Raw genomic sequence first — 16,169 nt, 5'->3', positions numbered from 1 at the left:
AATGAGTTTGGCTTTAAGATTCAAACAACTAGCTTACCAATTTTTAAAACACAGTAATTCACCTCTTAAGACATTTTATACCACCAATACTCAACCACATGGAATTATGTTGAAAGGTAAACCTTACTTTTTACACATAACACAGAGTTTCTTTGGAGCAGGCTTGTGAGAGAAGGAAGAAAGGCAGGTGGTAGAACAAAAGAGGTGAGCAGATCCTTTTCGTTGATAAGCTGTCTGTCCCTTCTGTAAAGGTTTTTTGCAGTTTGCACAAGTGACTTTCACTGGTTTAGTGGGTTGCTGTTGCACTGAAGGCTGGAAAATCTGTTTAGGAAGCGAGGCCACTGGTGATAAAGAATCCACACCTGGCTGTTTCTGATTACGGGGAAATGATGCTGACTGGGAGATCCAAGAATCTTAAAAACAAAAGGCACAAGAAAGAGGAATGAAACAGGTATTTACACACATTGAAATTTATATCAGAGACACAGTTTAAGTTCTCATTTTGTACAAGTTTAAAACACTAATAAGGCAGCAGCATAGCAAAGAGGTAAAGGACACAAGTTTTCCAGTAAGAATGGCTGGCTGACATTTACGCTCCATCACTTACTAGACTGGAAGTTACTTAAACTCTGTGCCTAACTCTTCTCTAAACTGGAAATGGTACCAACCTCCTACAAAGGACATTAAATGAGATAATGGGTATAATAAAGCATGGTGACTAGCATATAGGAAGCACTAAAAGGTATTAGCCATTAGTTATTAAACAGGAAGGATTAATTTACAGAATATTACTTTAAGCAAGGAATACAAACACTGACATAAAAGTATAATAAAATATTGACCAACCATTAAGTTTTGGCAAATATAATACAGGTCTGACAAAGTTTATTTATGATTAGATTCAAAACATCTTTTTTTTTTGCTTGAGGAAGATTGTCTCTGAGCTAACATTTGTGCCAATCTTCCTCTATTTTATGTGGGATGCCGCCACTGCGAGGCTTGACAAGCAGTGCTAGGTCGGCACCCGGGATCTGAACCTGCGAGCCTGGGCCACTGAAGCAGAGCACACAAACTTAACCACTATGCCACTAGGCTGGCCCCTCAAAATATCTTTTTAAGAACAGCTTTTCCATATATATGTTTAGTTCCACAGCCTCTAAATATACCACATAATATCAAAGAAATTAGAGTGTTACAGAGAAATGATGATGTTAAGACAACATTCAGTGACAAATCCGACACCATATTACACAACCACTACAGTTTCAGCATAGCTCAGCACTAAAAGATACGTGTAATGTTAACACTAGAGGGCAGCTATTCATCTCTTCTCTCTTTAACAGTCAGCTTCTTTGGTACTTAGCAGGAAGTGTCCAGCTTACCGCACCAGTTACAGTTCCACAGGCCTCTCACCACACTACCAATACCACAACCTTTTTTCATTCTGAAATCTTTCAGGCCACCGCTTCCAATTTCTACTACTTTGGTCTCTTGTAATTTTTTCCTTTCTAGTGTCTTCTGAATTTTGAACTTCCATACATGAAAGTTGCCCTTCCATTTGAGAAATAATTTTCTTTTCCTTCCACAGGAAGTACAAATATATCCAGAGCTCAGAAAAACTTCTTTACTACCAAGAGAGCAATTTCCTGGTTCTGATCCAGTCTATCAACCTAATGGTTTCAAGGGGCTACATACACTGCTATTCAAATTCTACCTTATTCTACAATATCCCTCCAAAGTATATACTTTAAACACAGAGTAAACAGAGTACATTCTGGAATCCTGCTATTCTCTCCGGGTACCTGACCAATTTTAATAAATAGGAAACACTACTAATGAATACAAAAAAGTACATCACTGAAAGAACTGGCAATTCCATCTTATAAAGGGCCTTCAACTAAAAATCATATTTGAACATGTGCTAGAAGGAACAGCTTTTTGCAACACAAATAATGGCTCCTTAGGATTTTCAATTTTGTAGGCTAAGCATTTGACTATATATTCAAAGGAATCTATCTAAACTTAAGGGCATCTATTAACTTAATTTGTTTTGTTTTGTTTTGTTTTGTTTTTTTAAAGATTTTATTTTTTCCTTTTTCTCCCCAAAGCCCCCCCCGGTACATAGTTGTGTATTCTTCGTTGTGGGTTCTTCTAGTTGTGGCATGTGGGACGCTGCCTCAGCGTGGTCTGATGAGCAGTGCCATGTCCGCGCCCAGGATTCAAACTAACGAAACACTGGGCCGCCTGCAGCGGAGCACGTGAACTTTACCACTGAGCCACAGGGCCAGCCCCTATTAACTTAATTTTGAAAAAACACATTTGGGAGCCAGCCCGGTGGCACAGTGGTTAAGTGCGCACGTTTCTCTTTGGCGGCCTGGGGTTCGCCGGTTCGGATCCCGGGTAGGGACATGGCACTGCCTGGCAAGCCATGCTGTGGTAGGCGTCCCACATATAAAGTAGAGGAAGATGGGCACGGATGTTAGCTCAGGGCCAGCCTTCCTCAGCAAAAAGAGGAGGACTGGCAGCAGTTAGCTCAGGGCTAATCTTCCTCAAAAAGAAAAAAAGGAAAAAACACACTTGCTTTTTTTTTTCAATTTAATTTTAGGCCTTCTATAAATAATGCAATGGCTCCCTTTATCCATATTTCAACCCTACTTTAAAGTTTTCTCCTCTTCCAACATCAAAATGCTTTTAGGAATAAGAAGGGACCTAATCACTTTATCTAAACCCTCTATTTTATACAAGGAACAACAAGGGATAGCATTTTAATTTGCCCAAGTTACAATTAGTCCAAGAGACAGAATAAATAGCCAAGATTTTATAACTCTCTATTACAAATAAAAACAGCACATAATCACAAGTCTAACTCATAAATGCAAGAGCAAGAGGTGTATTTGTTTAGTTTTTCTGATGAGTATTTTACATTCTCTTGTGTAAGAGAGTGAGCAAACAGGAACACAATTCTTATAATGATATGTCCCTTTGACCCAGCAATATTCCTTAGGCAATAAGTATCACAAGATACATGTATAAGAATATTCTTAAGAATTATTTAAATAGTAAAAACTGGAACCGAGCTAACCAGAGAATTAACAAATCAAACACATGCTGGACATGGTCAAAAGTTCAAGATCTACTGTTAGGTATTTAAAGGGGCAGATAAAAGGGGAGAGTTTGCAAAACTATACTATACGATGATCTGAGGTTTAGAATTAAATGCACCATTCTCAGTGGTGACATTGAATGTTTTCTTTTTCACACTCTTATGTTTTTAATACATTTATAATTACAAGAAAGACAAAATAGCTATTTTGAAACTAATTTGAACATTATCGCTTCTTAAACTTTTATGTGATACGTAAGGTTACAAGGAAAAACACTGTGGTAGTAGTATAAATTGGTAAGAACTTTCTGGAAGGCAATATGAAAATATATTTCCACAACTTAAAAACACTCATATGGGGGGCTGGCCCCGTGGCCGAGTGGTTAAGTTAGCACGCTCTGCTTCAGCGGCCCAGGGTTTCATGGGTTCGGATCCTGGGCACGGACACGGCACAGCTCATCAAGCCATGCTGAGGCGGCGTTCCACGTACCATAACTAGAAGGACCCACGACTAAAATATATACAACTATGTACTGGGGGGCTTTAGGAAGAAAAAGGAAAAACGAAATCTTTAAAAAAAAAAAACAAAAAACACTCGAACGAATTCACACATACATCCCACACACTCACTGACCTACTACAAATATATACACACATAATGGGGTAAAGGGTCTTGGAGGGCATAAGAAATTTTCAAAACTGAGTAATAAAGAACATGTTTCTTTGAAAATTATCATAAACCAGATACATTTTTTAAACCAAATTATCTTTGGAGGGACAGGGGTAGTGATATCCTTTGGCCCAGTAACTTCACTTCTAGGAATAAAGGAATAGTCAGAAATTTGAACAAATATGTTCATCATAGATCTACAATATCAAAATATGGGAAACAATAGTAAAAGCCACATACGGGAATGGTATATCCATGCCCACTGTGCAGCCATTAAAACTTTTGTGTATAAATAACATCAATGGTTTGAGAAAACACAATGTAATATTAAATCAGGAAAAAATAGGAAGCAAAATTATACAGAGTTGCACTTCATCCAAGTTAAAATATACAAAGCAAAAAGAGTGAAAGACAACCACTCAAAGCATTAACAGTGGTAATCTTTAATTAACAAGAGCATAGGGGATTTTTTTCCCTTTTTTAATTATAGATTTTCCAAACATTCTTCAATAATTAGACATTAATCTCATAACCAAAAAATAATTTAAAAAGAAAGATGACTAGCATTTCATAGTGCATTCTACACTGCCTAGGTTTTAGTCATTTCTTATTTTTCTCCACAATTCCTAGGCTGCTAAGTTGCTAACGAGCCAAAAATGATGAAAGAATGAAGCAGACAGAGAGGGATATGAGAAAGACAGAGGGAGAGAGACACACACAGGCCTGGGGGCAGAGGTGAAAAAAAAAGGGACATACACAGTCATGGTCATGAAAAAGCCACAGAGTTCTTATAACTTCCCTGTTTTAATGTTTTCACAGGGCAAAGCTACCTGCAGAAAAATTTTTCAAATCATCAAGAAATCTACCAAGCTTCAAATATAAAAAAAATTAATAATACAATGCTAATAAATAAAAATTAAAATCAGATAGGCAGTCAAAATTAAACAAAAGTAGAAAAAATCTAAATGCAATAATTATATAATATTGTATTGCTTAAGTGTGCTATTTTTCTTAATTCTCTATTTATACATTAAAACAATACTACTAAAAATATAGTAACAAAAAGTGAGTGTATGACAAATAAGATAGCAAACTGTCAGACTTTAGTGGTGGTGAATGTAAAGACTATTCCTAAAAGTTGCTTAGACATAAATTTATGTGGTTAATTTTCTAATAATCTGCAGCGAAATACTATACGTTTTCACATCACTTATTAGCTAAAATTTCAAATGTAAAAGTCAATAAAAGTAATATAGCTTACATGAATAAACGAACCAAGGTAGCACCAATTACTACAATGAAAAAAGACTCAGCCAAAGTTTAAATTCATTTACATGGGGTAAAAAATCAGTTACTGCTTACCAGGATTATGATGAGTTGCAGATTCTCCATTCTGAAATACGTCTCCTGCCACATTCATTCTACCAGGATTAAAAGGTCCTACTGCAGTCTTGGTCTGTGAAGTTAAAGATGGGGTGTATGTTTGTATATTAACACCAAAACTACTTGACTGCAGTCCGTTAGAGACATCTCCCAAGTTGGTATTCTGCAGTGATGTTACATGTGTAATCATTAAGTTCATATCTCGCCCGTCAGTATTTTCTAATTGGCCATCATTCACCGAGCTTACACCTGTTTCTAAGGTTGTAACATTAGCAATCTGAATTTCAGAGTCTGGTTCTGTGGTGATACCACTATTACCCATTCCTGCATTTACCTTACTTCTTGAAAAACTGGAAGTGGAGAAATCCACATCATTGGTTCTGTTTTTAGTCTCAGGAGGTCTCCGTTCAATAAAATTGGAGGAATTTTTCTCTTGCCCTTGATTTGTTTCCATGTCCTCTTCATCATCAATGACAATTGTCTCACTTATACTTCCCTTCTGAGACGCCAACTCTTTTGAAGAAAGAAGAATTTTGGAATCATTTCCTTGCAGTTCTTCATTTTTTGATGATGTAAATGTTATGGTTCTTTGATCAGCTACCACTGGTGCAGAAGGTGGGGGAGGTTGTACAGGTTCGATAAAAACAACATCATCATCATCTTCCACTGATGAGTTTTGAAATTTATTAGATCTAGAAACTAAAGGATTAGATGGACCACTAAATGAATTTCCTACATTCGTAAGACTAGTTGCCATGGCCGTACTCCCTAATAAAACAGGAGTCTGATCAGTCAATTCTAATCCTCCTACTGAACCTGCGTCCATGCCAAAGAACCTGTTAAGAGATGGAAAAAAGAAAAAGAATATAAATGTCGGTGTATGATTTTTTATGTTATTCTAATTGAAGGATTTTTTTAAAAGTACTTTTACTTTCTTTTTTATTCTAAATAACAATCATTCTTATCTAACATCCAGGAAAAATTTGATATCCATTCTGTGATCTTCTCTCATTCACTAATCATTTCATATAGTTTACATGTGAACTTCTTGCAATATAAAAAGGTAATTATCCAATTTTCAGTAACATGCAGTACATTCTCACTTCCACCACCTCCTTTCCGCCACATTATTTACCCTATAAACTTCAACACTGAAAACAGATAAATCCTCCTACACACATCTACACAGGAAAATAACCAAAATCTGACAATAAAAATCCCTTCTCTACATTTATCCCATTTATCCACTGTATTAAATAAAATGATATGATCTAATCCCTAATCCCTTACTTCATCTTTTTTGTATCCCTTCTTCTCATATTCAGTCTCCCATGTACCTGTATGATTAAATCCTCCCGAGCATCTGAAATCTTTCCTGACCCTATCCAGAAAGTTTAAAGCCTTATTTGCCAGGCACTATGCTGTGGGCTTAATACCCACATATCGGGCTGAATAATGGCTCCCAAAGATACCAGATCCTAATCCCTGAAACCTGTAAATGCTACCTTATATGGAAAAAGGGTCTTTGCAGATACGATTAAGGTTAAAGATTTAAAAATGATATTATCTGGGTGGACCCTAAATGCAATCACAAATGCCCATACAAAGGGAGGTGGAGGGAGACTACAGACACAAGAGCAGGCAGTGTGACGAGGATTACAGGAGCCGAGGCAAGGAGCACATTCTCCCCCAGAGCCTCTGGAGGAAGCATGGCCCTGCTGACACCTGGACGTGAGCCCAGCGTCACTAATTTCTGACTTCTGACCTCCAGAACGCTGACAGAAAATTCTGTTTTAAGCCAGCAAATTTGTGGTAATTTGTTACAACAGGCAGAGGAAATAAACACAATCCACTTCTTAATTACATCTTCAAAACAACCCTTGATATAGTTAGAGTATTTGTCCCATTTTAATGATTAAGAAATTGGGGATTACAGATGCTAACTAACCTGCCAAGTCACAGGCTAGAACATATACCTAGATCTTTATAACCCAATAGTCCAAACTATTCATCACTCTGCTATATTCAAACTAATATTATCTGAGCACTTACTATATATGCAGGGCTATGCTGAAACCAAAAGGACAGCAGAGTTGACAGTAAAGAGACAGAAAAGAAGGAAAGTTCGTGAGCAGATGGAGACAATGAGGTCATAGGCACCAGTGGGAGTAGAACTAATCCTGAACATGAAGTACCTTAATCTCAAAGACTAAATAAACAGGGAGGAAAAAGAACAAAGCTGGAGGGGGGGGTGGGGGGGACCTAACAACTAGGAGGGAAAAAAATGAAGGGTGAGTACAGATTGTAGGTAAATCTGCAGATGGGATGAATGGGAATTTAAAGTTGTTTATACACGGTAGCCTCATTTTCGGAGAGTAGGTTATCTGACAAGATGATGAGACAGTGGTTATACAGATCTTAAAGACTGGTTCAAAAGCTCCAATGCCAACTTTTAAAATCTTTGCAATCCTCTTTCGCTAATAAAGTCACTTAGCCCAGTTTAAGGAAAAAAAAAAAAAAGACCAGTTTAAGAACACTTACTACTTCACATATATGGCCATTTGCTTATATTGTTATAGCAAGCCACGCAGAAGGATAAAGACACTAACATCACTTTGGCAGATGGGTAACAAGGATGGAGAAATTGTTCACTGCATATTTTCTTAATTTTTGAACATGATTTCTCACTTATTTTTAAAACTAACTTTAAATTTTTAAAAAACAGAATAACAGAGTGAAGAGATACTACACCAACTACTTTGGTGAGCAGGTGATATTTACAGAGAAATCTGAAAAGAAAAATCCAACTGTGGGAAAATTGGAGGAAGGGCATTCCAGGCAAAGAAAACAGCTCCTGCAGAAGCGTAAAGGAAATGAGGTTGGTGAATTCAAGCAACAGAGCAAAGGCCAATGTGGCTGGAACAAGGGAGGTGGGGAAGAATAGGATGAGATGAGATAGAAAAACAGGCACAAGCAACTCACCAAGGCCAGCAAGTTAATTCATTAAGTGCACTTAACAAAGATTTAGAGCACCTAGTATGCACCAAACACAGTCTTAGAAAAATCAATAAACAAAACAGGTAAACATCGCCACCATCTGAAATCAGGAATTCTGAAGGCAGAAGCTTGGATTTTCTGTAATAGGAAACATTACAGCATTTTCACCTAAAGGCTGACAAAATCTCATTTACGTTTTAAATAAATCACTCTTGCTGCTATGTGCGAAATGGATTATCAGAGGGCAAGACTGGAAGCAAAGAAACCAACTAGATGGACGTGATCTAAGTGGGAGACGATAGTTGCTGAAACAAGGGTGGTGGTCACAGGAGATGCAGGAAAGTGAACAGATTAGGGTTTTTTAAAAGGTAGATCTTGGAGGGCAGCCCCATGGCCTACTGGTTAAGTCTGGCAGGGCCCAGGTTCAGTTTCTGGGCACATACCTACACCATTCATCAGCAGCCATGTTGTGATGGCAACCCACACACAAAATAGAAGAAGATGGGCAATAGATGTTAGCTCAGGTCGAATTTTCCTCAGCAAAAAAAAAAAAAAAAAAGTAGCTCTTACTGATATGAAAAGATTTACAAGATATCCTGTTGACTGGAAAAAAGTTACAGAACACAAAGAGTATTACTACAATGTTATGCATTCCCCCAAAACCCATACACACACACACACACACACACACACACACACACACTATATTTTTCCTAAAGTACATATATTTTCATGTAAATTCATGAAGGACAAAACTCTGGAAGGATCACACCATACTGATAGACGTAGTTTGCTAGGAGGAGCAGGGAGTTTGAGGAGGGGAGGTGATCAAGAAGTTGCACTTTAATTCTACATTAAACTAGAAAGAATGTCAGGCAGCTAAGCATCTGAATGAATAGAGAAAAACAGGAGTCAGTGAGAGAAGATGACATGAAGTTGACAAAGTGCTAGTTAAAGACGAAGGGATATCAATCTCCAGATACAAGATGGATAGAGATAGGCACTTTTCACAGACATTAAATACAGGCACACCAACTTTTTAATGAAATACTGTGGAGAGACCATAAATAGCCTGTCTTCTCATTGAATGTCTAGAGCTTAAAACACTGCCTGGGCACAGAGTAAACATTCAATTGTCCCAAATCTTTGCAGAAAGGCCAGAAGGCAAAAGCTAGTATGTTCACTTTAACTACCAGAGTTATTTTTAAGTAATATCATTATTTAAATGTCAAGGTATACAATCTAGCTCTTATTTTACATACACTGTGTTATTCTCTGACCATTAAGCATCCTAGTTAAACCAAGTTCTAGTGTCTGGAGGGCACCGTATCCCATTCAACATGGCAACAAAAATGAAATGTTTTTAATAACTCATACAATATTTTATAGAAAAGGTTTCATTTTATTTTCACTTAACTGTGACAACAATCCCTTTGAGTCAAATAAAACAGATATTAACTTTTCTCTATAACAAAATGGTAGCTGAGACACATTAATTAAAACTGCCGAAGATTCCAAGACAACATCAAGATTCAAACTCTATGTACAAAGCTCAATTCCAAAAGCACTTGTCATTCCTCTTAGGGCAAGAGCTGTGTCTGTGTCAGGGTGGAAGATATGCTAATATTAGAAAATGACAAAAGATACATTTATATCTGCTTTAATGAAAATGGATAATTCTATTTAAAAACTTAAGAGGTGACTATTTGCTTTACCCAAAGATCTACAAATTACCATTCTATATTCTAATATATTTTAAATGTATTTTCAAAAATTAAAATATATACACCATTACTCTAAAACAGCTCCTCAACAAGGGACTTCTTTATGGTAAAACAATAATGTACGCAAGGGGAAACCTTCATATAAGGCCTTCACTTAATTTTAAGTAAACATGAGAAAATTTTTTAACATTACTGCTACAAAAAGTTTTAAAAGTTGAAATATGCTGAACAACATTTTGGTTCAAAATTTTCATAATTTATTCAAGTAAATTTTTTTAAAAATTACAAGTACGTTCATCTGGTAATAGTTAGCATTTATTTAATGCTTATTATGAGCCAAATATTCAGGTCAGTTAAACATTAAAGCAACCCCATGAAGTAAAATCATTATTATCTCCCTTATACAGACTGAAAAAAAAAAAAAACAGGGGGCGGCCCAGTGGCGCAGTGGTTAAGTGCACACATTCCACTTTGGCAGCCTGGGGTTTCCCGGTCCAGATTTGGGGTGCAGACATGGCACCGCTTGGCACACCATGCTGTGGCAGGCATCCCACATATAAAGTAGAGGAAGATGGGCATGGATGTTAGCTCAGGGCCAGTCTTCCTCAACAAAAAGAGGAGGATTGCCAGCAGTTAGCTCAGGGCTAATCTTCCTCAAAAAAAAAAAAAAAAAAACAACCACCAATCCTCAAAAGTAAGCTCGCGGGGGGGGGCCGGCGGTGCGGTCCCGTGGCAGAGTAGTTGAGTTCCTGCTCTCTGCTCCAGCGGCCCAGGGTTTCACCAGTTCAAATCCTGGGCACAGACATGGCACCACTCATCAAGCCATGCTGAGGCGGCATCCCACATACCACAACTAGAAGGACCCACAGCTGAAAATACACAACTATGTACCGGGGGTCTTTGGGAGAAAAAAGGAAAAATAAAATCTTTTTTTAAAAAAAAAAAGTAAGCTGCCCAAGACCGCAGGCAGGAAGTGGTAGAGGTCACGATTTGAATATTCATTAACTACTAAGTAATATGTAATGAAATACTGAACCATAAAATAATATAGCACAGCTCCGATTAATTAAAAAGAAAAAAAGACTGCAGCCACTCAAAACAACAATAATCAAATTCATATTCAAAACACACAAGTTTCAAACGGAAGAAATATCAAGCCCAAAGTGCCAGGCTAAAAGGGATTTAAAAAACAAATGAAGTTGAACTTGTAGTTAAGATTCATTTGCCACAAAGTAGGAATTATCCTCATCAACAAAACAATTTTGAGAAGAATGAGGCATAAACCTACTGATGTTTGAAATGCATAGGCTTTTTTTTTTCTTCTCCCCAAAGTCCCCCAGTACAAGGTTGTATATTCTAGTTGTGAGTCCCTCCAGCTGTGCTACGTGGGACATCACCTCAACAGGACCCGATGAGCAGTGCCACGTCCACGCCCAGGATCCAAACCGGCAAAACCCTGGGCCGCCAAAGCGGAGCGCACGAACTTAACCACTTGGGCACGGGGTGGCCCCAAGAAATGTATAGGCTTTTAATGCATGAGTTCTCTGGACCCTTTCTATGTTTTAGTGTACCTAAAGCAAAACACAACAATTTCCGGGACAGAAAAGCTAGAATTGTCTTCACTGTACCCTCTTGTGGCTGCTAGGTGTCAATTCATTCTTCTTAGAAGAAAACAGTGGAGCACAAAATACGACTTACATTACCACACATATAGTTCTCTGCAGTAATTCACTTCTCAGAACAGAATAACTACTCAACTATAAGTTATTTTCAAATCCTACACGGTAAATAAATTTGGTCACTTCTCCATGTTATTGAGAATATGTTTCAACCACCAAACACTTATTTAGTCCCATAAAGAAAACACAATCCAATTAAAAGTTGTGCACTTTCACATTATCCAAACAAAGCATATTCCATTCTGCCACTTTTCTACATCAAGTCAATTCTAATTAGCTATTTTAACACTAGGTATATAACTTCACTTCTCTAGAGTAAATGGTATAAAAATAGTTCCCAGGTTTTTCTTAGAATTCAAAGAGACAACTGGATGTGAAAATTAGCACACTGTTAACTCAAACAATTACCAGGTAATTTTTACCTGTACCCCAAAATTTTGGTAAATTTCTAATTAATTTTTAAGCTCCTTTGTGACACTTTACCATCCCTACAGACCAAATGTTTGTGTCCCTCCAAAATTCATATGTTGAAATCTTAACCTCCAATGCAAATAGTACTGGGAGGCAGGGGCTTTGTGGGGTGATTAGGTCAAGCACATGGAGCCCTCATGAATGGGATTAGTGCCCTCTTAATAAAAAGAAACCCCAGAGAGCTCCCTTCCCCATTCCACCACGTGAGGACACCACAAGAAAATGGCAGTCCGTCTATGAACCAGGAAGCAGGCCCTCACCAGACACCAAATCTGCCAGAGCCTTGATCTGGGACTTCCCAGCCTGCAGAACAGTGAGAAATCAATGTCTGTTGTCTACGGTATTCTTATTATACCACCAGCCCAAACAGACTAAGACGATCATCATAAATTATAAAGTGCTTTCACAGTTTTATTTGGTCTTTATTTTGATTCAGTAAGAATCAATTAACACAATACTTGATGTTCTCATGGACAAAACAAAGGTGGTAGGTAAAGTATAAATGTTGTTGACATTCATAACAAGAAAGTATCAGAAAGCTTATGAATTTTCAAAGAAAACAAGATCACAAAGAAAGCATTTCAAAGTGATTCAAAAAAACATTCATCATTTTCTCACTGATAAGCCTATCTAGGAGCTTTCTAGGTACCATGAGAGTTACAAAGAAAGCTAAGGTAAACTCCCCTCTACAGCAAAGGGTATTAGCCAATATGTGTTCATCGCACTTAGAATAGTTCTCAGTCAGTATGACACATTTAAAATTTTAAGAATAAAAATTCTTAATAAAATAGGAATAAATGGACTTATATAAAATATCAAAACAAAAGATATCATCAAACTTAACAAGAAATATTAAAAGCATTATCATTAAAGTAAAAAAATAAGATAAGGATATTCTTTATTATTACCACATATAGCACTGTTCTGGAAGTACCAGCCAACGTCATCAGTCACAAACCACATAACGTTTCAGTCAACAATGGACCACATATACAATGGCAGTCCTGTAAGATTAGTACCACACAACCCAGGTGTGTAGTAGGACACAATGAGGAAATCACCTAAAGATGCATTTCTCAGAACATATTCCCATTGTTAAGAAGCGCATGATTGTATATGAAAAAGAAATCAAGAGATAAAAATTTGAAAGGCGGCAAATTATCATTATATGCAAATTACATTAGTCTTTACTTCAAAGACCCCAAATATTTATCTGAAATACTACTACACTGAGATAATTTAGTCAAGTGCTGGATATAAAACCAATATGCAGAAATTAATTAGATGGCCAATTAGAGACAGATATAAAACTTACTTCCATCCAAAGGCCAACTCAAAAAGGAGATTTAAAAGAAAAAAACCCCACAAGGATAGGGAGAATTCAATAGCACCAAAATTTTGGAAGAGGGAGAGCAAATGAACATGGATTCATTGTAACTCATTTAGCAGACCTCAAAAAGGCAAACTCTGAACCCATAGTAAACACACTTCTGAAATGACTGGATTACAAACGAAGTTAAATTTGCAGTTAACATTCACTTATCATGAGGTGGGAAGTATCTTGATCAACACAACAATTTACAGAGGAATAAGACAACAGGTCTTAAGCAAGACATAAAAAATCGATGAAGACCGATGCCACGCAAAATAGTGGAGGAGGAAGCTCTAGGTATGGGTCCCTCCACTCAAGTAGCCATTGAACTGCAAGGAGTATTGGAACGAACTACATTGGATCTCTAAAAACTGACTGGACACTTACAACAACCAGGGGAGTGCTTGACAAAGACGTTACTCATTAGCAGCATGCAAGAACCAATGACCATCTTCCATTCCTCACCCCAGTCTGGCTATGGGGACAACTTCCTGCATTCCTGGAGGGTTTGGCTGGACACAGGACTGGCAGGGAGGAAATTCTAACAAATTTGGGACAGTGTGTTTGGAGCGGTCTGGAGCAAATGCTCCTCGTGATTTCAACATTCTGGGAAGCAGCAGATTTTCTGGCAGCATCTCTCAGATTTAATGCAACACAACTCTTTATTTCATTCTTTTTCTTTTTTCATCCAGACATTTAAGGAAATTTTTGTCAGATCACTAGCTCACCACAGGGATAACAGAGTAGAAACTTCAACAACCACAAACAACAAGAGCAGACACTTTGCAAAAAAAAAACAGCTTAGAAAAAGTCACAAATGAACAGCAGTATACCTCAACAACTAAAAATGAGCAATCAATGAAGTTATCAAGAATTAACTCAGAATGTTATAAAACATACAAAGAAACAGAAAAGTAGGCCCAATTTACAGAAATAAAAGAATCTGAGTGAAACAATTCCTGAGGAATCCCAATACTGGAATAACTAGACAAAGACATTAAATCAACTATCTTTAATATGCTCAGTGAGCTAAAGGAAAGCATGAACAAAGAACTAAAGGAAATGAGACAATGCATGAATGAGAACATGAATAAACAAATCATAAGAAGTAACGAAGCAGAAATTGTGGAGATGAAAAATATATCAGAAGCAATGAAAAATTCATTAGAAGAGATCGTGGCCAAGTGGTTAAGTTCACACATTTCGCTTTGGTGGCCCAGGGTTTTGCTGGTTCAGATCCTGGGTGCAGACATGGCACCGCTTGTCAGACCATGTTGAGGTGGCGTCCCACATGCCACAACTAGAAGGACCCACAACTAAAATATACAACTATGTACTGGGGGGATTTGGGGAGAGAAAGAAGAAAAAAAAAAAAAAAGATTGGCAACAGTTGTTAGCTCGGGTGCCAATCTTTAAAAAAGAAAAAGAAGAGATCAACAGCAGATTTGAGCAGGCACAAGAACCATTAACTAAAGGACAGAATAACTGAAATTACCCAATCTGAGGAGCAGAAAAAAAAGAATGAAGAAAAATGAACAGTCTGAGGGATCTGTGAAACACCACCAAGCATATCAATATATGTATCATAAAAACAGAAAGGGACAGGAAAAACATTTAAAGAAATAATAGCCGAAAACTTTCCAAATGTGATGAATATATACATCCAAGAAGCTCAACAAACTCCAAGCCTTATAAGCTCAAAGATATCCACACCAAGACATGTAATAATCAAACTGTGGACCCCAAAGATGAGGAGAGAAGTTTGAAAGCAAGAGAAAAGTGATTCATCATATGCAAGGGATCCTCAATAACATTATTTATATTATCAGCTTACTTCTCATCAGAAACCACAGAAGCCAGAAGCTAGTAGAATGACATATTTAAAGTGGTGAACAAAAAAAACGCTGTCAACCAAGAATTCTATATCTACCAAAAATTCCTCCAAAATTAATGAGAAATGAAGACATTTCTAGATAAAAAAAAAGCAGAGGGAGCTCATTACCTGCAGACCTACCCAAATGAAATGCTAAAGGGAGTCCTTCAGGCAAAAGTAAAAACACACTAGAGTAAATTGAAGGCAAAAGAAATAAAGAACACAAGTGAAGTGAACTACATAAATCAACAGAAAGCAAGTATTAACCTACTTTTCATTTACACTACTTTTTTTCCTATGACTTAAAGGCAAATGCATAAAAAATAATTATCCATGTTAGTAACTACACATATATATATAAAGATGTAATCTGAGACAACAGTAATATAAAAGGGAGGACAGAGATGTACAAGGGTAGAGTGTTTGTATATTGTTGAAACTAAGTTGTTCTAAGTTTAAGATGGTGATTTTAATCCTCAAGGTAATTATTAAGAAAATAACTTTCAACCATATAGGAAAGGAAAAAAGGGAATGAAAATGGTACTACAAAAAAATTAATCAGGGGCCAGCCCGGTGGCGCGACAGTTAAGTGTGCACGTTCTGCTTCGGCGGCCCACGGTTCACTGGTTCAGGTCCCGGGTGCAGACATGGCACCACTTGGCATGCCATGCTGTGGCAGACATCCCACATATAAAGTAGAGGAAGATGGGCACGGATGTTAGCTCAGGGCCAGTCTTCCTCAGCAAAAAGAGGAGGACTGGGAGCAGTTAGCTCAGGGCTAATCTTTCTCCAAAAAAAAAAAATTAAACACAAAGGAAACACAAAGGAAGGAGGCTGAGTGGTTAAGTTGGTTAAGTTCACGTGCTCTGCTTCGGCGGCCCAGGGTTTCACCGGTTC

At 37.4% G+C, this 16,169-nt stretch overlaps 1 protein-coding gene across 12 annotated transcripts in view; it reads right to left on the bottom strand.

Moving 5' to 3' along the window:
* The window catches only part of LOC106841447 (zinc finger MYM-type protein 2), a 95,895-nt gene that overhangs the window by 60,836 nt on the left and 18,890 nt on the right, over positions 1–16,169 (bottom strand). For 7 of the 12 annotated variants that reach the window (XM_044777464.2, XM_070520335.1, XM_070520332.1 and 4 more), the window contains 3 exons: positions 5,491–5,992; positions 5,136–5,229; positions 128–413 (listed from right to left, as the gene is read on the bottom strand). In XM_044777464.2, coding sequence (XP_044633399.1) covers positions 128–413; positions 5,136–5,229; positions 5,491–5,992 — 882 coding nt within the window. Of the gene's footprint in view, positions 1–127; positions 414–5,135; positions 5,993–16,169 lie in introns of all 12 variants that reach the window. The other 5 variants (XM_044777463.2, XM_070520329.1, XM_070520327.1 and 2 more) reach the window with 1 other exon arrangement.

This window comes from Equus asinus, chromosome 11 (assembly GCF_041296235.1).
Source record: "Equus asinus isolate D_3611 breed Donkey chromosome 11, EquAss-T2T_v2, whole genome shotgun sequence".
NCBI classification, from domain to species: Eukaryota; Metazoa; Chordata; class Mammalia; order Perissodactyla; family Equidae; genus Equus; species Equus asinus.
Note: the sequence above shows the minus strand (reverse complement) of the source record. Positions and strands in the feature narration are given on the sequence as shown.